The following is a 22,566-nucleotide window of genomic DNA, read 5'->3' as shown; positions in this document are numbered from 1 at the left end:
AATGATCATTTAAATGTTATTTGTCCTAAATGCATTTACACTCGCGTCTAGGAAATGCAGGATTACATTTTCAGCATAACAGCATGGGATGTGTGTAGCAAAATTAATTTTGAAATGTAATACGCCCTAAAAATAAACTATTTGTAAAAAAAAAGACAAAAAAAAAAGAAAAAAGAAAAATAAAACTCTAAAAAAGCCCTACATATACCATAGAAATGGTATAAAAGAACATAAAAGAACATTTTTGTGGTTTTCAAACCTCGACTTTTTCAAGCCACGATAAACCTTGAAATCTGTTATCATCCCATGTCTAGTTAGTATCAATTCCTGAGTGTTGTTTAGTTTTGTTCCCAATGTAAAGAAAACAATCAAACTAAAATATCTGCAAATCATTTATTCATTCATTTTCTTTTCGGTCTAGTCCCTTTATTAATCTGGGGTTTCCACAGCGGAATGAACCGCTAACTTATACAGCATATGTTTTACGCAGCGGATGCCCTTCCAGCTGCAACCCATCTCTGGGAAACATCCATACACAATCATTCACACTCACTCACACTACGGACAATGTAGCCTACCCAATTAACTTGTATCATGTCTTTGGACTGTGGGGAAAACCGGAGCACCCGGAGGAAACCCGCACGAATGCAGTGAGAACATGCAAACTCCACACAAAAACGCCAACTGACCCAATTAACGCTCGAACCAGCGACATTCTAGCTGTGAAGCGACAGCACTGCATACTGTGCCACTACATCACCCTATCTGATATCAGTGAAATCAAAGTAACTATTCTCACCACCCAGGGATGTTTTTCAAAAACCATCATTAGCCAACTAAGTTCTCAAGTATGGAAGCATACGAGTAGCATAATTCAATTCAAAATGTAATATGCAAAATGGCAATGCAATATGTTAAATGGCAATGTATTTCTGTATTTGAATTTGCATTTTCCAAGACATATGAGCAATGTTTGGTGCAGAATGAAAATGTAAATTAAATTACATTGTTTGCATTTCTCATTTCAAACACTGTTTTAATTTGTAAATTGTATCCACATTTTAAAGCTTTATAAGTAGCAAAATTAAATTGAAAATGCTATACACAAACTGAATTTGATGTGAATAAAGTACAAGCAGAAACTGTGGCAAAATGATCATTTAAATGTTATTTGTCCTAAATGCATTTACACTCGCGTCTAGGAAATGCAGGATTACATTTTCAGCATAACAGCATGGGATGTGTGTAGCAAAATTAATTTTGAAATGTAATACGCAAAACGATAATGCAATATGTAAAAGGCAGTGTATTTCTGTATTTCAGTTAGCATTTTCCAAGACATATGTGCAATGTTTGCTGCAAAATGAAAATGAAAATAAAAAAAACATAATGCATTTTCATTTAACACATCGCGACGAATGAAAGCCGATTTGAAATTGAAAATGCATTCTGGCCTGGCCACGCCCACAGACGGCCACCGTTGCTGCAAGGCAGGTTTTAGGTTATGTCGTCACAGCTGCCGCGAGGACTATTTGGGACATTTGGCGGCATAAACATGGCGAAGTCTGTTCCTCAGCGGCTTCGTGAAGCTGCACGAGCCCTCGAGCGTGAACTGGGAAATACTTTAGAAAAGCAATCACCTCCTAGCTCAGTAAACTTGGCTTAAGGTTTGATATTCGCGCACGCAGTTTTAGGGATCATCTGCGATTTACATCAACAGAACCAAAATGCACAGTAACGCATCAGCTAAAGCCCTTTTGCATGCAGTTTTAGGGATCATCTGCAAATTACATCGACAGAACCTAAAGGGCTTTAGCTGATGTGTACTGTGTGCTTATGACAAGAGCTATTGCCTATTTCTGCATTGTATGTACCATATAGTTAGAGGTATAGTAGCTTTGCTACCTGTATTAAATCATTCTGGCCTCTAACCATTTATTGGAATCTCCTGAATTTTTTCTGCTTTGCGTTACTTTGCATTTTGGTTCTGTTGATGTAAATCGCAGATGATCCCTAAAACTGCGTGCGCGAATATCAAACCTTAAGCCAAGTTTACTGAGCTAGGAGGTGATTGCTTTTCTAAAGTATTTCCCAGTTCACGCTCGAGGGCTCGTGCAGCTTCACGAAGCCGCTGAGGAACAGACTTCGCCATGTTTATGCCGCCAAATGTCCCAAATAGTCCTCGCGGCAGCTGTGACGACATAACCTAAAACCTGCCTTGCAGCAACGGTGGCCGTCTGTGGGCGTGGCCAGGCCAGAATGCATTTTCAATTTCAAATGGGCTTTCATTCGTCGCGATGTGTTAAATGAAAATGCATTATGTTTTTCTCATTTTCATTTTCATTTTGCAGCAAACATTGCACATATGTCTTGGAAAATGCTAACTGAAATACAGAAATACATTGCCATTTAACATATTGCATTGCCATTTTGCATATTACATTTTGAATTGAATTATGCTACTCGTATGCTTCCATACTCAAGTTCCGTCGTTGCAAACATAGTTCGTTCAATTGGCGGTTCCCAAATCCATCGTTCCAACAAACATTTGCAAACTGAGTGGCAAACTTGTATGTTTCCATCTACACCTCTACAGCTTTAGTTAGTTCTTGGCTGTGCTCTGTTCCCAGTTATCTCCCTATTCATTTAAAACATTCCAACATTTAAACTTGGAATGATAAAAAAAAAAAAATTAACAATGTCTTTTAGGTGTAATTTGCTAATTTTCAAAGTATTTTTACAGTTCAGTTTTAGCGATCTTCATATTGACAATTGTGCTCTTCGTAGTGCACTTTGAAACCTTTTTGCTGTTTTGAACGCAGCCATGGATCATGACAAAAGCTATAGGTGACCTATTATTTAAAAGTAGAATGTACATTACGTCTGCAAAGCTTGTGAAAACAACAGCATATAGCATATGTTAATGCTTTCAATTTATAGTAGGTTACTTATTAAGAAATGTATCTGTACTGTAGGCCTATATGACATGGGCCTGTTGGTTAGAACATTTCTGTACTGGTTTGAATGTGTCAAATTGTAAAAGTAGACTTAAAAAAACAACAATATTCTACTGAATAATAATAATAATAATTATAATAATAATAATGTAAAGGAAACAAAGATCATATATGAGCCCTTTTCAAATATTTTAATTAATATGGAAAACGAGTGCAAGTTTTTATCAAAACTAATATTAGATTTTTTTAAAAAATGTGTGTACTTGTAAAACAATAACATTTGCACAAAAAAAGTATGGTTTTTTTTCTCTAAAGTTGTTACTCCACCCCGTTTAGAGCGTCATTATAGATGTGTTATGTTATAACTAAAGTGGTTCAAAATATGGATCTGCGACAGCAGCTACGGTTTTGGGAAACACTCATCGTTCTTTTCCAAAACGATGCTTGGTACTATGACACTTCAGCTACGAGTTATGTTGTTGCTTGGAAAACGCACCCCAGGTCTTCTTTTTAAAAACAAGGGCTAAATGTGCACTGATTTCTCATATAGCCACCCTGAGCAGCTGTACTTTTTGATTTTGCTGTGTGTTTGGCAGTGTTTTTAGTTTAAATAGCTCTTTGTAGATGTTAAACATATTGCCGTTAAAGGCACTGGTTCGTTTCCAAGCTTTGTGGTGGAAGTCCGGCGTACTCTTGATGTGGTGTGTGTTGGACACTGGGCTGTTTGAAGGCCAGCTCTCAGTCAGGCCTCAGTCTGGTTTCCATCTCTAGCATTAGTGTGTGGAAAATAAGTGTGCTGTAGCATTCTCATTATCTGTCACCGCAGAGACTCGTGTACTCTGTTGTACAGTATTCCCGGGTGGGACAGCTCTATACAGTGGTCACAAAACGTATTGTGTTTCCATGGGGTCTTATAGTATTAAATGTTTCAAGTAGTACGAAAACACTTATTTATCATATGCAAGGGTTTCAGTTTCAGTTCTTCAGTCATTTCTTGTCTCTGGTTTGTGTTCTGTAATCCGTTCTAGATCCAGTTCAGGTTTTCCATATCTTTCATTTTAATCTGTGCAAATCAGCTGTTTTGTTCTATTTTAAAGGATCCATATGTGTAATGTGATGAAAACTGTTGTTGTTTGTGTTTTGGAGTTTTGATATGTTTGTAGGCACATTTGTTCTTCGAAAAAAGTTTTTTAAAAGCTTTTAAAAGATTTATTTTAATGCTCACCAAAGCTGCATTGATTTGATTTAACAATACATTAAAACGTAATGTTGACATTTTATATGACTTTTAAAATAAATAGTTTAATTTTCATATATTTGTAAATGTTGTTTATTGCTGTAATTGCAAATCTTCAGTATCACATGATCTTGAGTATCACATGATCTTTCAGAAGTTAGTCCAATTTGGGGATTTGGTGCATATTCATAGTGTGCAGCTTAATGTTTGTCAGACCCCCTAGTTTTTCTACAATTTTTAATTATTATTATTTATTTTTTTGCAATTTTAAAATGACTGATTTTGTGGTGGTGATTTCCAGAAATTTGCGAAAAATTTTGTGATTTTAAAAAATATATAAAAATTGTAAAAATACATATATGTGTATACAGTATGTGTCTGATACAACATTATCAGGCCTACTATGTTAAATATGCAAACTTCATGGCACAAATTATAAAAATAAAGCTATATATTTTAGTGTCTTGTCAAGACGAGATCTAAAACAGATCTAAAACAGTAGGAATTAAGTCAAAGGAAGGTAAGATTTTTACCAATAATTTTGCTTTTTCTTTCTTAGATTTTGCTCCCCTGAGCATCTGGCATCATGTACCTCACATACAGGACATGCGTTAGGGCTTCGCTTGCAGTGTTACACTTAAAACACAGATTGCTGTAAAACTTGTCAATGGCAGGGAAGCGTTTTCTCTCGTCAAAAAAAGAGTAAAGAGTTAAACAAAATCCTTTATTGATTTGACGAACATCATGATACCAGCCTTACATGTAAAGCACAAATAATGTCCTTTAAATTCGGTCACGTCCAGGAGTGGTCACCCTTAATAGACCATCAACAGATTCTGTACACGCAATTTAAAGCGGAGCGGGTTTTGGGTGCATGTTTGAACAGACGTATACACATAATAATACTAATAACATCTAAAGATGTCGATCTTGGTGGGTTTTTGTTATGGTGGGCATATCCCTTATTTTCACATCCCAATGTTGACAGATACAGTATGTGCAGGTGAGAAGTCGTTTTTCGAGAGACACTCAATTTCATCATATGCTCTGCGTATGCAACATCTAAAAGTCGTGTAAAAATTAATTGCAAACTGAAATAAATATAGTTTGATTATATGGTTTAGAATTGGATGTTTTATGAGATTATTTGCATTTTTTTTTTTCAATTATTTTGCGTTTAAATTAATAATTTTGCAGGATCACAAAAAAAAATTCAGTTTTTGTTTATTTTTACGTTGGATTTAGTGATTTGCAAAATTGCAAAAAACTAGGGAGTCTGATTTGTTGAAGTTTTTTTTAGGATTCCTTGATGACTTTAAAGTACAAAAATTAAAAAATTAACTTAAAATATAAAAGACTTTAAATATAAAAAATCACTTTCAAAAATGCAATTACAAGGGTTTGTTGAATAATATAATAGATTTCTTTAATAAATCTTTTGAATGATTTGTTTGTTTGTTAATTAGATTTTTGTGTAAAATTATAAGATTGAGTTTCTGGGGCCACTGTACTGTATGTTTTCCCTCCTGTGTCTTGTTTTTTTACTTGTTTTACAAAGCTTTTTTATTCTTCTTCTCAATTTCCCAGAATGGTTCAGGTTTTTCTCCTTTCTCCTTTTTTTGGTCTCTCTTTCTCACTAGAAGAACATTATTCTGTTGTGTAAATCCTTAACCGCTGGCCAGCCACTCATTTAACTCTTTTGATTTCGCAGGCGATCCTGTGGGCAGAAAGTTTATAAATAAAGCCACACAGCCCTGTCTGCCAAGCTCAATCAAGCGCCGTCATTCAATAGGGATAACCTTTTCAGCGTTGCGCCTTTCACTTTTCCCCCCTCCTGTTTTCTGCCATGCTTTCATTACCGGCCTTCTGACCTCAGCCTCTCCTCTTCCTCCCAACGGCCAAAGCACCTTGAGGTCTAGTCCCTGGAAAGATCTTCCCAGCTTCCGTGCCCTGTCATGCCTTACATATTCCATGTAACGGGAGATTTCTGACCTCTTTAGAATCATAAAACCTCCTTTACAAGACCCATCATTGTGCTCTGTCTTGCCTGCAGTCTAATTCGCTGTTATGATTTGAACCTGGTGTGGTTGTAATGTAAGACTGTACAACACGGATGCTTTGCTAGTTCTGCTCCACCCTGTGTCAAGGGGGTGTCAGGAGTGCAAAGATGTATTAGCCTTAATCCCAAGTGTGCCATCCATTCATATACATCAGCAGTAAGAGCTTCAGATAAAACCAGTGCATATGTGTGTTTGTGCAGAGGTGTGTGAACTAAAGAAAAGTTCTGGGTTGTTTTTTAACAATAGAGGGTTGATGGCTACTATAGCTTCATTTAAATTCCATATAATGCTACAAATAAAAGTTTACATTAATTTTTAGTATTTCTTTCTTTTTTTAAATTGTTGTTTTACAAGACTATACATAGTAGTAGTACAATACAACATAGGAAAAACTTGCAGACTGTCTTAGCTTTCTTATTTTCCCTTTATACCCTCAAAATAAAGTGTATTTATTATAAAATACATAAATAAATAAAATAATTAAAATAAATACTTTTTTAAAAATAATTGAGCAATTTTACAATAAAAGAGTAAAAAAAAGGGAAACAATTAAGTGTTCAATATTTCCTCTTTCCAATTATTTACTGTGAATTAAAGCTTATATCAACTGAACGGGGTAAGCCTTTCATATAGTCTAAAACAGGATTGCAGGTCTTGTAAAAAGATTTGAGAGATCCTGCTAGTAAACATCTTAATTTCTCAAGTTTTTTTGCCGCTAAAGATTTCTCGGATCCTTATGTCATGTGATGGGGGAACTACCTGTTTCCATTTGATAAGAATGGCTCCTCTTGCTCAAAGAGTAGAAAAACAACAACCTGGCGAGATGCAACAGTGAAGTCAAATCTCTCTGAAGTACCAAAAAGGGCTGTTAGGGTCAAGATTTATGTTAATAACTTTATTAAGTGTATCAAAAACACTGGACCAGAAATTTGTTAATTGAGGGCAACTCCAGAACATGACACCAGATGACAGGCATTACTTTTATCAGGAAATAGTTTTGCTAATTTGGCACTGGTTAAATGAGCTCTATGGAGCACCTTATTTTGCATTAGGCCATGCCTGGTGGGAAGGAGTGGACCATCTTTAAAATATCTTTCCATTGTTTTTCTGCAATACCAACACCAAAGTCATTTTCCAAAGATTCTTTAAAAAAAACAATAGGATTTACTTTTAGTGTAATTATTAAATTATAAATAGCTAATATTAGATGTTTCTGGCATATATCTAAACTGAAAAAATTGTCAAGATGATGTTCAGGAGGGTGGTGTGGAAAGTGGGGAAACTATTTCTTAAAGTCTCTGACCTGAAAGAAACTAAACAAATGATTGTTGGGCAGATTGTATTTAGTGGGTAGAAATGAGAAAGATGTGAATACCCCATCCTCATATAAATTATTTACCTCAAGTCCATTAGCTGCCCAGGTGCGAAAAGTGTAATTAAAACAAGATGGTGAGAAAAATGTTTTCTTCAAAATGGGAGTATGGATAGATGTTATCTCTAGTATTTCTTATGTTAGTTTAAAATTGTTTTCGGCAGGAATGAATTGCAGTAAATCAATGTAAAGTGAAAGACTTTTCTTTTAAGTGCATGTTCACATTTTTGATTCAATTAATTTGCTCTGTTGGTGTGGTTCATTTAAATAAGTGTGGATTCTGCCATTCGAATCTTGATGCACTAATGTCCAATCCCAATTCTACCCCTTAGCCCTTCCCCTTACCCATACCTCTTGTTTTGTGCGTTTACATAAAGGGGTAGGCGTGTCTTAGTTTTCTTTAGCTTGAAGGCTTAGGGATAAGGGGAGGGGCTAGAAAGCCCTCGAAACTTCAGGCCCACACTTGAAAACAAGGGGTACAAAAATTTCCCAGAATAAAGCATCTACATCAGCAAACAGAATATGAAATGTACGAATTTGTATTTTTTTGTCATTAATACAAGTTTTTACAACAAACAAGCACATGTTTTAATGAATTCATTCCGAAAATGCAAGCAAGTTCCATAACCGATGAGCCATAGAGCTAAAAGAACTGTCTCTCATTGTGCTTAATCGAGTGCGAGGTTGCACCAGGGAGAAAGTTGGGTGATCTAAGAGTGCGAGAAGGGGTATAAATATGGAGAAGTTCAGCGAGGTATTGAGGAGCACGATTTTGAAGTGCCTTGATTATGAGAAGTAATATTTTAAAGTCAATATGATACTTTGCCAGAAGTCAGTGAAGCTGATTGAGAAGTGGTGTGAAATGCTTGTGAGATGGAGTCCTAGAAATGACTCGAGAGGCATGGTTCTGAACCAGTTTGAGATTATGGAGAAGTTTAGAATAAAGCCCAAGTGAGAAGTGCATTACAGTAGTCAAGACGTGAAGTGACTAATGCATGGATAAGAATTGCTGTATTATTTGTAAGAGAAGAGCAGAGAAGTTTAATATTACACTGGTGGAAGTATGCAGTGTATGTAATATTGCTTTGGCTTTCTAATGAGAGTGTGCAATCCAAGATGACACCTAAACTCTTGACCTGCAGAGAGGGATGAATTATGCTATTACCAATATCTGTTGTAAAATGATCAGATTTATCCAAGACACTTCTAGTCCCAATGAGTAGGGCTTCAAATTTGTCACTATTTAATTTTAGGCCCCGTTTACACTAATGCGTTTTAGTTTGAAAACACATAAGTTTTGCTATGGTTACACCATCCGACCACCGATTCGCTACCTGATTGGGGCTTTTGTGTCATTGCGTATCCTTACATAACACATGGCTTTAACGCTACCGGAAGACAGCAGACCACTGTATTCACTGTAAACAACAACATAGACACAGAAATGGGAACGTTGTTTGCACTATTGTCTGTTTTAGGCGCCATTGTGCAGTTATTCATTTGTTACGTTTAGTAACAACACAACCTCGTCATCTGTTTCAAATATACATCTCTTGCTTTCTTTGCCATCGCTTTCATTGTTCAACCGGCGTTTGTTGACTAACAATAACCAAATGCCAAGCGAGACACATGCTTCCTGTTTATACTTGAGCGCGAATGGTCATGTGATATACATTTTTGGTGGTGTAGTGTGGACGGAGATATGTTCAGAAACGCTAGTGTGGACGCGGATCGTTTATGATCTAAAACGCCGTTTTAAAATTAAAACGCACTAGTGTAAACGGGGCCTTCTGGCCCAAGCCAGATTTTATTTCAGCTAAACATCTAGTCAGAGCGGAATGAGGGAAAGAACTAGAGGATATGGTGGACAAGTAGAGTTGAGTATCATCAGCAAAGCAGTGAATTTGTATGTTGTATTTTCTAAAAAGAGGGAGTAAGTAAATAATAAACATGAGTGGGCCCAGTATGCAGCCTTGAGGGACACCAGTAGGAACAAATTTTAAAGCCCTTCCCCTTTACACTCTGTTTCAAGAGCCAAGGGGAATGGGTACAGAATTAGAATTGGGATTGGGCCTAAACAAGCAGATCAAATGTTTTCTTAAAAAATGGACTTGATGTTACAATAAAAAAGGACATTATGTCCAAGTATACCTGCTTTTTCCTTCACATTGCAGATCTACGTGTGTAACAGGAATTCTTGTGCTGTTTTGAGCTCTTTTACACGTTTTCTTAAGCTAACACATTAAAATGCCTGTGGTGGTCAAATGTGCCATTTATGTATGCGTACACCTACAGTATTATATTCCTGTTTTTGGTTAATATGTGTGAGCAGGATTTGATGTAAATGCAGGGTTTCAGTGATCTGCTAATCGTAATGACCTTTCCGCACAACGAGGGCGACCACAATTAGGAGAAGTAGAAACAGGAAAGAACTGCGACGGGAGTCAGAAGAAAGAACAAAAAAGGGAAAACATTGGGGGGGAAGAAGCTAAAGCTGGGAAAGCCATCAGCCCCCGGAATCCAATTAAGGCAGGAGTTATGGAAAAATAGAGACGTGTTTTAGACTGAAATAAAAAACGCTCTATTTCCAAAATGAGTTTATCTCATCTGTCCACAGGTTCACTCCTGGAGGAGGAGCACAGAGGCCAGAAGCCTCCAGGCCTGTAGCTCTGCAGAGCTTTTCGATTACCACGCTTTTTCCCCACACTGACCTCGGATCAGGTGGATGCACTTTACTGTAATCGGCTGAAGTCACTGGGATCTTCATTTGGAGGGGCTATTGGCAGCGTCTCTAATTGTGTGTGTATGGTAGAGAAGATTTGAATTTCATGGACATTGATAGCAAATGTGCGTCTCTTTGTCTGATTTGTTGCCAGTACGTAAAGTGGATGATTATAGTCTCTGTGTTCTTTACTCAGCGTTTGGCTGTCCGTCTGGGAGGGTCAGGAGTGGCCAGACTTCACAATGGTTCAGTGAATAGGTTTTGTGCGTCTGTTGATGAAGCTTGTGTGTGGGTGTTTGGTATTTTTGATTGAAGGAGCAGCTGATTGATGAAACTAACAGGACTGTGTCCCCCAAAAGAGCCTCTTGGATTTATAGTTCAGTTACTTGCTAAGCCTGCTAGTGATGACCGGCTTGACCTGGCAGCCCACTCTGTTTGTCTGTGACTTAGACTGTGTATATGTGTGTGTTCCTGATGCGTCAAGCAGGGTTCCCATCATTTTTTTCAGTTCTTACATTGTTACTGACCTTATAAGGGCAAAGTTTACCAGATTTAGATTACTGTCTTTCTTTTTAAAGAAACATATTTGACATGTAAGCAAACACTTAAGAATGTATGAAACAATAGTAATGTGCTAATTACTATATAGTTATCAACATGGCTGCGATGGTTACTTTGAAAATGTATTTCACAACCGATTACAAAATACATGCTTTACATAGTAATTAGCAATTTATTTTGTCAGTTTACTCCATTTCATTAATCTTAATACTATAGGATACTGTAAAACACTAAAGCTATTCAACAAATTAATGGGATTTTGTGCATTGGATTTGTTTAATAAATTGGCAACTTTCAGTCAGAAGTAATATTGTTAAATTTCAATGTAATATGACAGGAAGAGTTTTGCTAACAATGCTTTAAGGAAAACAAACCCATACAGTTTGTGAGTCGTTCACACTGTCAAGTTCAAACTTTATTGTCTTAACATGGAGTGACATGCTGTGTCTTGCATGACCATGGTTCTACATACAGTAAATAAACATAACATTAATTGTTTATTAATATATTTTTTTAAACTTATTTTGAAATATTTGAAAAAACTTTTGTACATTGTGGCTATTTTTTTTTTTTTATGGAAACTGGTTTCATTAAACAAAATGAACTATCTAAGATTTAATCTCTCTCTTGACATTTTGACTTTCACCCCTCAAAATGGTCTTATAATACCTTATTCAAATAATGGGCCCTCTTTGTAATGTAATGGGTAGCACAAATGTCTTGATACCTCAGGCTGTTGATGTTGCCATCCACTGCAGATCTCTTGCATGCCCCATACTGAAAGTAACCCCAAACCATGATTTTTCCTTCAAACATTTCTGTCAGAATCTTGAGTTCATGCGGGTTCCAATAGGTCTTTTTTTGCAGTATTTGAGATGAATGGGATGCAGTTTAGCATATAATTCATTAGAAAAAATCTACCTTCTGCCACTTTTCCAAATGATCAACTAGAAGTCAAGTTATTTATTTGTTGCTCTTACAACTGTGATCAACAACAAGACTTTTATCAGATAGTGTATGTAATTAATTAGTATGTTGTATTATACTTAAAATTTATTATCAAGTATTCATTTTTTACTAAATACATTCATCAGTCAACTTGATCGTATACATTTAAATAATTCATACTCAGTTCATTATTCTGTCCAGTATATATTTCATATTTGAATAATTCTGTCTCTAACACATTCCATTCTAAATATGGAATTTAGGACAGGACTGAGGGAAAAACAAATATCACTCCCTTAATACATGTCTATTTTCTTTCGGCAAGTGGGAACGAAGAGCCTGTATTGAGCGCAAGCCTGTAACACTTGGGCAGAACACGACTTTCCACTTATGCAGCACAATGGAATCCACTCCTACAGTCTGTTTCCCCTAGACAGCCATTCTTAACGAGTTCAACATGATTCAGAGCAATGCCCAATACATATTTCAAATAGCACTACTAAATACTTGTTTTTCTTTAATCGTTGCCTGTGATGGTTATCCATCTTCTCCTCTGGATCCAGGCAGCCAGTTCATTCTCATCATCTGTGGGAATGCACAGAGTCAAGTGGCTTTGGTAAACCGTTTGTCAGAGTATACAGAAAAACCTTTTTCCTCAATTCAAGCGATGGAATATAGATGGTGCGCACATGAGATGAGATCAGACGATTCAGGTACGTGAGATTTGCGCCGGAAACTTCTTAATGTTTGATGCTGGGGGTCTCGCAGACACCACCCCAGGGGCCTGTACTCCAGCGCTAAACCCTTCCGCAGATCACTGTAAAAGAGGGTGGGAGTGAGTGAAGGCCATATGTCTGTCGATGTGAGTGAATCGTTCACATCATGTTCGACAAGGAACTCTCCGCTAACCTTGTTTGAGGTGGAAGGTGTAGGCCGAGCCATTCACAAGAGAAAACTTTGAGATCGTTTCCTCCTCTCAGGAAACCTTGATGCTATTTGCACTGAAAAACTGCTGACTTTTACTATACTATATCTACCTTCATGCTCTCATTCTGTGAGAAGTGCCATACTTGAAAATTTACCACATGATTAAGTATGACTTACAAGCACAGGACAAGGATTATGTGTTCTAAAATAATGGATAAAAGAATTAGTCACGGGTTGTAAACCGAAAGATGATGGGAAAATAGAGGCGCTCTTTCTATGAAATCATTTTCAGTTTGACTGATCATTCTACAGAGTATTATGAATCCCCTCTTTGACCTTTTTCTGCTTTTCTTATCTTTTTGATAAATGTGACTGTGCATCATTCCATATCCACGCAGGGAGTTAATGCGTTTGAAGGTTATTAACCCTCATCATCCTCAACGTTTTTGAATCCCTCCGGGCTTTTACCTCACAAGTATATACTAAATTTCTTCCATGGCTGTACGCTATTATTGCTGTGGAAAATGGGCATCCGGGAGCCACGGCAGCTCTCATGCGATTGTGTGTGCGGCGGTAGCGCGTGTCTTTCTATGTTTACACTGAATTTGGGCCTTTTTCATTGTTTTTCCTTCCACGTCTCAATGGAAGAACAGGTTTGATTTGTGGACTGCTAGTTGGTGATGGTAGGTTGCGTAGCTCTGAGGCCCAATTAACTCGTCACGCCACAGTGCACGCCATTAGGAGGTGCATGTTTGGGCCTCTGCACTGGGCATTTGTCGGTCTTCTAGTCTGTGCTGTCATATTCTTAGAACAACTGGAAGGAATTTTTTAACTGTCATTTGCTAGCTGGCTTTCTCTTTTTAGATTTATCTCTGTCCCCAAACCAGAAGGCTCTTGGCTGAGCATTTCTAACACACTCAAGCTGCCTTCCGTCACCCCACATGTAGATTTGTCTCGCAAAAGCCACGTCCTTTAGAAAAAGAGTGAATTAAGGTTTCCTGACGAGAAGCAGGCCAAAATGTAGAAACATTTCTGCTCAGACTGGAATGGAGTAATTTCCATGCTTTTCTCCCCTTAATTTTGCCTTAATCAGTTCCTGGGACTTGGGTTCAAAAGAGGAGTAGAGTTGCTTGCGATCTGAGCCTTGATTTATTTATCCTCATTGAGATAGAAGGTAATATTTCGCTTATTTGAATTGAGCTGTCTCTATGGCTTTAAGTGATTTTGAAGGGTCCCGATTACGAAGTCTCTTCAGGCAGAGAACCCCAATTTGCATTGACTTGAGAAGTCGTAATAAAAGCTTTGCACCTGTTCTGTGCTCTGGAAAACGGAGATTCCCAATGCCAGAGCTAATCGACTATTGAAACTGAAAGATTTGAAAATTGAATAGGACAAGCTATTCGTTTTTTTGCTTTATTAAAGGTCACATCCTCTTAGAAGGACTGATTTCTTTCAGGTTGCCAGCTTTTTTTCCCCTCATCAAATGTTGCTGATATTTGTCAGGCAATCACCCATATTCTTACCATGTTGTACATAGTTTTGCATGTGTTTTTCTCTCTAGTAAGGGCTGAGCTTCAGCGGCTAAGCGTCAAGTGCCACGAGCACAGAGACCACAGGTTAGCCTGAGTGGAAGAAGGCTCCGTTCTAAACGTTTGTAACTAAATCCCAACTGTGGAACCACACAAACACTTTGTGTTGTGGTACAACGAGCACTTGACTTACGTTGTGTTTCATTTGTATTACAGCGTAGGTCCCCACCAGCCCTTATTAGGTGACTCTGTGGAAAAGAACAAGCTGTAAAGAATGCAGGATCTCTCCATGGCCGCACATCTGTGCTTCGCGGTCTCTGTGCTTTGGAAAGTATTAAAGGAGGACTGGATCAGGGTTTTTTTTTTATTCCGCTTCTTCTCAGTCCATAATTTTCTTGCTGCTGTAATCTTACTTGGGCATCTTGCATCATATCCCTGTGTTCATTAATCACAGTAAAAAAAAAACATGCAGTATAGACAGGAGGGGAAAATGCCTTACGCAGAGATGGGGTATTAGGTGTCTCTGGTTTGGGCTGTGCTAGACTAACTAGCATCTGTCATGAATATAAAACCTTGCTTCTTAAATGAGGGGTACATTTTGAGTTTTGATACAGTCTGGGGTCATTAAAGACAGACTGGTGCTGTCCAGAGTAATCAGACAGGAAGTTTTGTGGTGACGTTCCTAACAGCCTTTTAGGGCATGAAAAAGCACCCGTGGCAATGACCGTGTCCTGAAATAGCCCACCTCCTGCCATGTCCCCATGAAATACGTAACCTCAGATATTTCGGTCTAGTCGTTTTGTTACCTGGACGCGGATGAAAGAACCACAAGTCGGTTCATATGATGGTGGCGCACAGGAAAATCTGTTATGATCGGTCCCAGACTGAATTTTTTTCCTTCTCCATGCGGATTTTTTTGTTGGATGAAAAGCTGCGGAATGGGTTTAGATATGGTGAAATGTGGTAAATGGAACTAAGAGTGCTAAACACTTGATGGTGGATGAAAGTGTAATCGATATAGCAAAATATTTAATGAAGGGGAAAGGAGTGAGGGAAATGTATTATTTTATATTACTCCATAAGCTCAAGCTAGTACAGGTGCAGGAGGCTGAGTGAAAGATTTGTGAATGTGACAGGAAAGAATGAGTAAGTGTAAAAGTGTTTAGATCCAATAAGTCTTCTGTGGCTTCATCATATCCTTATTCCCAAATGCACACAAGAATGCTGTTGTTCTTTTGTCTTATTTGTTTCTCCTTTCCTTTCCAGCGGGCCTGCGGAGGAGTTTTCGTCTCAGCAGAAGAGATAAGAAGACCAATAAATCCATGTATGAATGTAAGAAAAGTGAGCAGTATGACACAGCTGATGTGCCCACTTATGAAGAGGTGACAACCTACCGCAGGAAACACGGCGACAGACACAGGCTTGTCGTGTTAGTTGGTAAGTGACAAAAAATTAGCTGAAAAGTGCTATTTTACCTCAACCTGATGGCCATAAAATCTTGAACAGGCAAAATATTAAAATTGAATTTCACAAAAGTTTCCTCTGCCACGTATGGATTGTTGATGTGATGTTGCATTTTCACTCTCACACGAGAAAAGACATATAATTAGTAATGACATAATTTAAATGAGGTAAACGCTTAAACACTTCTTTGTCTTGCATTGATTGCTATTACATTTTTTTAGATTTTTGTGCCAAATTTTAAAACTGTCATATGGTGTGACTGTCTCAGGCATAGTTTAAGTTTAGGAAAATAAGGGAAAAATAAAAGTAAATCATTTTTTAGCCATGATTCTACTAGTGGCTATTTAACTAAATAGCAATTAATTTTTCATCCATACATTTTTAAAAACATAGGTACTTGGTACATTTTTGCCACTGAAAATGTGTCTTTTAAATTAAAGTAAAAAGATGATGACTGAAGCCTCATGTAAAGCTTGTAGCATGCATCTGTTTATTTATTTATAAATAAACAGTAAATAATAATAATATAAATATTTATTAACTCTTTGGAACCACTATAAAATTAGGTTTAGTTGTCTTTGGGTGTGATGCCTCTGTTTATTGAAAAAATCCAAGTTTGACAAGTCATAGAGAAAAAAGTATTATTCATAATTTTATATAAAATTGATGGCTCTATACAGTAGTGCAGGAGTTTCCAAACTTTTCAGGCCAAGATCCCCAATAACATTAGCCTCACTTAATAAAGCTGGTGGGCACAATTTGAATTTATTGAATGGGACAGCCTCTTGAGATGAATCATCTCATTTTCGAGGGGGTCCTTAAAATTTTTACAGCACAAGACTATTCTTTATTTAATTTTAATTTTGGAGACCTCCACTTGGAGATCGTTCTTTCTGTTAAGTCGTGGCCTTTATTTTTAATTTAAGAGTGCTGCAAAGGTGTCAAAGTTTAAGATTGTGCTGTAAAATCAATCTGCTGCAACTAATCATAATGCTGTGTTACTAATAATAACCCAAGGCATCACAATCCAATGGAAAAAAAAAATTAAAGACTGATGATTTTTTTATTTGCGTGATGTTTTTATGTAACTATTAAATACTGTTTTATCTTCTGTAAGTTATGGATAAAATATGATAAAAGTAATTGTTTTTTGGCAATCACCAAGTGACTCCCTGCTGCCATCTCATTAGCCCCTTTCACACATACCGACCTTTCGGGAAAGGTTGGTATGTGTGAGCAGGCCCTTTTTGAAAAAAATGGTAAATTCATTCCAGCAATTTTCTGGAAAGAGAAGTTGTAACATTACCGATAATTTGCCGGAATGCTTCCCAGTTTGAACATAGAAGGAAAATTGACGGAAAGAGCGTGTTTACGATTAAAACTCGCTGACGTGAGACATGTACTCCAGCCAGTCACCAGACCATTCAGACATTTAGCTGCTAGAAATTCAGTTGATTGACATGTGTGCGTGTGAAGAAGTGCTCCGGTGAGCGCCAGCACGCACATATATTATGTACCATCAACCATCGGTACAGTTTAGCATAAAGTAACCCAAGGTAAAGGAATTTATTTAGTGACACTTTGTATTTTCTTCAAACATCAAACTGCATAATGTAAATATATTGAAGTCAGAATTATTTGCCCCCCTTTGAGTTTTTTCTTTCTTTCCTAAATAATGTTTAACAGAGCATGGACATATTCACAGTATGTCTGATAATACTGTTTCTTCTGGAGAAAGTATTATTTGTTTTATTTCAGCTTGAATAAAAGCAGTTTTTATTATTTTTTTAAAACCATTTTAAGGTCAAAATTATTAGCCCCTTTAAGCTATATATTTTTTTAGAAAGTCTACAGAACAAACCATCGTTATACAATAACTTGCCTAATTACCTTAACCTGCCTATTTAGCCTAATTAACCTAGTTAAGCCTTTAAAATGCCCTTTAAGCTGAATACTAGTGTCTTTAAAAAAATCTAGTAAAATATTATTTACTATCTGCTTGGCAAAGATAAAATAAATCAGTTATTAGAGATGAGATATTTAAATGTTTGAAAATGTTTAGAAATGTGTTTAAAAAAATCTCTCAGTTGAACAGAAATTTGGGAAAAAACAAACGGGGCTAATAATTCATGGGGCTCGTAATTCTGACTTCAACTGTATATAAATTTTATATTTTATTTTATTTGTTATTTTTTTAAAACCTGTGCTAACCCTATGTAGGCTTGTTTAGTTTGGTTCGTTCAGCATGTGCACTTGGTATTTTCTTTCTACTGTTGAGACCATTGCACAAATCAACACACTATTTTGAGGCTCCACATAAACAGCACTTTACCCACAACAGCACTCGACTGCAGCCCATAAATCCTGCCTGCAGTGGGACTCTCACTCAAGCCGGCCCTCTGTAGACCCCTGAAGCTGACAGGACCAGCTAAGGATTAATTCATCTGTGGCACTTCATTCGCAGCGCTGGTGTTCTTTCGGAACATTTTATTCTTTCGTAATATTATTCACCAATGAATCGTTAACACTTATTTTCAAGGGAACGAAGCGAAGGTGAAGCCCCAAAGAGACGTCAGCTTTTTAAAGTGAAAAAACCTTGAAATCGTATTAGTTTTTTGTATGATGTCTGATTAGGTCTTTGTTCGCCAGAAATTCTGGATGGAGGATTTAGAGTCCAGAACAATGAATTAAGTGTTTCATAAAAGTGTGAACAAAAAGTAATTTAGATTTGTATGACAGATAGCTTGAGGCTTTCGGGTTCTTTTTTCTCCATTATTTTGTTTAAATTTTTGAAATGCTGCTTTAACCTTTTTTTATCGACTTTCTTAACTCTAAAATAAGTTGTAAAATAAGTGGTTTGTTGTTGTGAAAAATGTCCTTATTTGCTGACAAGTAATGTTCACCAGGTGTATCAAATATTTCATGCACAAATTTGTGAGAGGTAGCACTGGGTCAAGGTTCACTGCAAAAGACCAGGCTGTGTGTTTGAGAACGCAATGTAGCATATGGATTCTATCACAGTTTTGTTGGTGCATGTAATTAAGTAAGTGTGTGTGCACACTTCTTTATGACCAAATATATAAGTTGGTCTGTTTAATTAATCAGGGTTTTTTGTGTCAGGATGCCCTTGTACTGGAAGTCAAACTAACAGAATTATTTTGAGTTCATGGATGTATTTGGCATGACAAAACCAAGGATGCTAGTCTGCTGTCTTTTCTCTCTAAACTGTTATTCTGTCCCTTAAGGTCACGTTTTAAAAGGATAGGTCATCCAAAAATAAAGACTTTGCTGTTAATTTACTCACCATCAGGCCATTCAAAAAATTTTTTTGAAGACTGAAAAAGTTTTTTAGCTTAAACTGTGGTGATTTATATACAAAGCTACTACTTTGAGGAACAAAAAAGTATATATATAGACAGGCAAAACCAAATTAATTAGTTTGGCTCCTGATGAAATATTGGTAACTTATGAAATAAATTCATTAATCTTCACCGGAATCATTATTTTATGGTGTTTTAAGTTATTTTTAGCATAGAGTGATCACTTCAGAAAACCTCAACTTTATCCTCAGGAACAACTGGTATTCATTTTGTTTTGTCTGTACAGTGCATCCAGAAAGTATTCATAGCGCTTCATTTTTTCCACATTTTTTTATGTTACAGCCTTATTCCAAAGTGGATTAAATTAATTTATTTCCTCAATATTCTACACACAATACCCCATAATGACAATGTGGAAAAAAGATTTTTTGAAATTGTTGCAAATTTATTCAAAATAAAAAACCTGAAAAATCAGATGTACATAAGTATTCACAGCCTTTGCCGTGAAGCTCTAAATTGAGCTCAGGTACATTCTGTTTCCACTGATCATTCTTGAGATGTTTCAGCAGCTTAATTGGAGTTCACCTGTGGTCAATTCAGTTGATTGGACATGATTTGAAAAGGCATACACCTGTTTATATAAGGTCCCAGGGTTGACAGTGCATGTCAGAACACAAACCAAGCATGAAGACAAAAGAATTGTCTGTAGACCTCCAAGACAGGATTATCTCAAGGCATAAGGCTGGGGAAGGTTACAGAAAATTTTCTGCTGCTCTGAAAGTTCCAATAAGCACAGAGGCCTCCATCATCTGTAAGTGAAAGATCAAATAAGCTAAGTGATTAGGGGTAAAGGGCCCTAGTTAGGGAGGTGATCAATAGCCCGATGGCTCTTTGCTTTACAACAACTTGGTAAATGTCCTTGAGTAGCCCAGCCATAGCCCAGACCTAAATCCTATTGAGCATCTCTGGAGAGATCTAAAAACCATAGTAGGCCATCGCTTACCATCCAGCCTGACAGAGCTTGAGAAGAATTGGAATAAGGAATTGGCAAAAATTCCCAAAGACAGGTGTGCCAAGCTTGTGGCATCATATTCAAAAAGACTTGAGGCTGTAATTGCTGCCAAAGGTGCATCAACAAAGTATTGAGCAAAGGCTGTGAATACTTATGTACATCTAATTTTTCAAGTTTTTTATTTTTAATAAATTTGCAACTATTTCAAAAATTCTTTTTTTCACACTGTCATTATGGGGTATTATGTGTAGAATTTTGAGGAAAAAATGAGGAGAAATGCATTTAATAATACAGCCATCAGTGATGTCATTTCAAAGTGTTTTTCATGTGTCTTTGTGCTCTATTTGTGTGATTGTTTAAGTCATATCTATTTTCTTGTATTCTTTAAGCAGGGATTTATTAAAAAGCACATTAAACTTTCACACTGCTTTTAGATGTTTACCCCCATATGTGGATCGGGTCAGGCGAAGTGTTCTGCAACAAAATGGTCTTATTCCCCTTTGCTTTCTCTAACACGACTGACCCACGGTTTGCGGTTTGGTTTCAAACATCTTTCCAGACGAATCAAGATCTTATCTGTTTGGATACATATTAATCCACCAGCCAAAGTCAACACATTTAACACATGTGCAGCTTTGCGAGCCCGACATTGTGTTTTAACTGAAACCTGATTATTTAACGTAGCAAACGATCTGTTTTTTTCGACATGTTTGAGTTAAGATCGAAAAGATTTCAAGTTGATATAGTGGTATTTCAGACCCAGACAGAATAACTCTAGAGCAGAAGAATGACCATTCAGGAAAATGATGATCTAAAGGAGCTTTCGGTTCAAACACTAGATCACATTCACCTTTTTCTTTTATATCAGAATATTTTGTACGCTTTCCAAACATCTCCGTCTGGGCTTTTATAATTGAACATTACAGTATTGGGCTACAATGTGTTGTTTCTTCCTAGAACTATCAAGTGCAATTTTTGCACATCTGAGCAGTTGGCAGAGTCCTGTACAAGTAGCCTAGTGCCCAGTCTCTCCAGAGTTACTTTATCACACATTTTAGTGCATTGAAAGGTTATTTATCGGACACACTTGGTGGAATATGTTGATCTCAATAATAAGAGAACATGATGATTGCGTTTTTAAGCACATTGATAGAAGCTTGGATGGTGGTCCCCCACGTTTAGCCCGCCTCAAGGTTAACTGCATCTGCTCTGCGCTTGGCCTGGAAGTTATTAAGCCTTTCATATTAGCCTTCTCCCCTAATGAGAGCCCTAATGACTACTGACACTTTTACGACCCTCGCAACCTGCCCCTGTGAGTATGCGCATGCACTTGGATTGAAAAACAATTACTCAAATGTGTTATTTTATTGGGGCTGTTGAAGAGTAAAGGGCTCGTTTTTGTTTGGGTCATTAAAGCGAATGACAATGAACAGAATAACCTGGAAAAAAATGCACTAAGGAAAATCGGTTAACCTTTCTGACGCACCACCACGGCTACGTCTCATTTGAAGACTGTTTAGACTGTGGGGAACTGGCTGGAGCTCTGTGCTTGAACTCGGACTACAGGTTTAGTGCTGTTCGTGGCTTTTGGGATACAAGTGGCCATACATCAGAGACGGGGCGAGCTGCTGCAGAGATGAGTGATTGAGGACTTTAAACTCATTTAGTGCTCATGATGAGTGAATAGAATGGTCAAGGGACTACGGACCATTTGTCTTCCCTTTTGACAAGGTTTCTACATGGGCCTGGAAGCAGGCAGACTAGGCCTAGTGGGGTCTGGAGATTAACATTGCCAAAAAGTAAAGACTGTTTTAAGTTTGTGAGTCCTTTTAAGGCAAAGGAGTTCTTGCGTATGAAATATGGCTTGTTGGAAACGTGTATTATGATGTATTTGTTTTCCTTTTCCACCTATACATATATGCACATACAAAAACATACACTTTTTAAATATGGCTTTCAAACAGGAGCTCCACATTACTCAGTGACCCTAAAACATTTGAAATAATCTCCTGTTTCCTCAGTGCAATAAATCAGTGTCTTACTCTTCTATCAGCGGAATAAGGATAACACGTTTTGCACCGTCATGAGCTTCTCATCGAATCATGTGTGTGTCTGAAAGTGTATGATGCATCAAATAAAAATGTGTATTCTCCTTGCGAGTTTGAAAAACATCTGTTTTGTGTTCTCTAACTTATAGATTTTGATTTGTGCATGTCTCGTAGCAGTCATTAAAGGCTAATAGAAAAACCACGCTTGACTCACGGCGTTATACTGTGTGAATCTTGGCCTGTCTTTGGGCCTAGACTTACAGAATTGCATTAGGGGATCACATTTTTTTATGTGCATTTGCTGCAAATGTGGCTTAGACTATGCGACTACAGGACTTGTAGTGAAGGAGAAGCAAGTATGAGAAATGTTTGACTTAAGTTTACTACATCATGCTCTCTCCTTGTACAG

The 22,566-nt window shown here is 37.2% G+C and overlaps 1 protein-coding gene across 15 annotated transcripts in view; it reads left to right on the top strand.

Annotated features, from left to right (window-relative positions):
- mpp7a (MAGUK p55 scaffold protein 7a) overlaps positions 1–22,566 on the top strand; it is a 192,619-nt gene that overhangs the window by 143,012 nt on the left and 27,041 nt on the right. For all 15 annotated transcript variants that reach the window (XR_015503259.2, XR_015503264.2, XR_015503265.2 and 12 more), the window contains 1 exon segment: positions 15,580–15,750. Coding sequence is in view for 5 of the 15 variants with exons in the window: in XM_087274601.2 (XP_087130727.1) it covers positions 15,580–15,750 (171 nt within the window). In the remaining 10 variants the exon portion in view is untranslated.

This window comes from Danio rerio, chromosome 12, assembly GCF_052040795.2.
Source record: "Danio rerio strain M-AB ecotype USA chromosome 12, GRCz13ab, whole genome shotgun sequence".
Taxonomy (NCBI): Eukaryota; Metazoa; Chordata; class Actinopteri; order Cypriniformes; family Danionidae; genus Danio; species Danio rerio.
The sequence above is the reverse complement of the archived record's forward strand: the minus strand, read 5'-3'. Positions and strand labels throughout refer to the sequence as shown.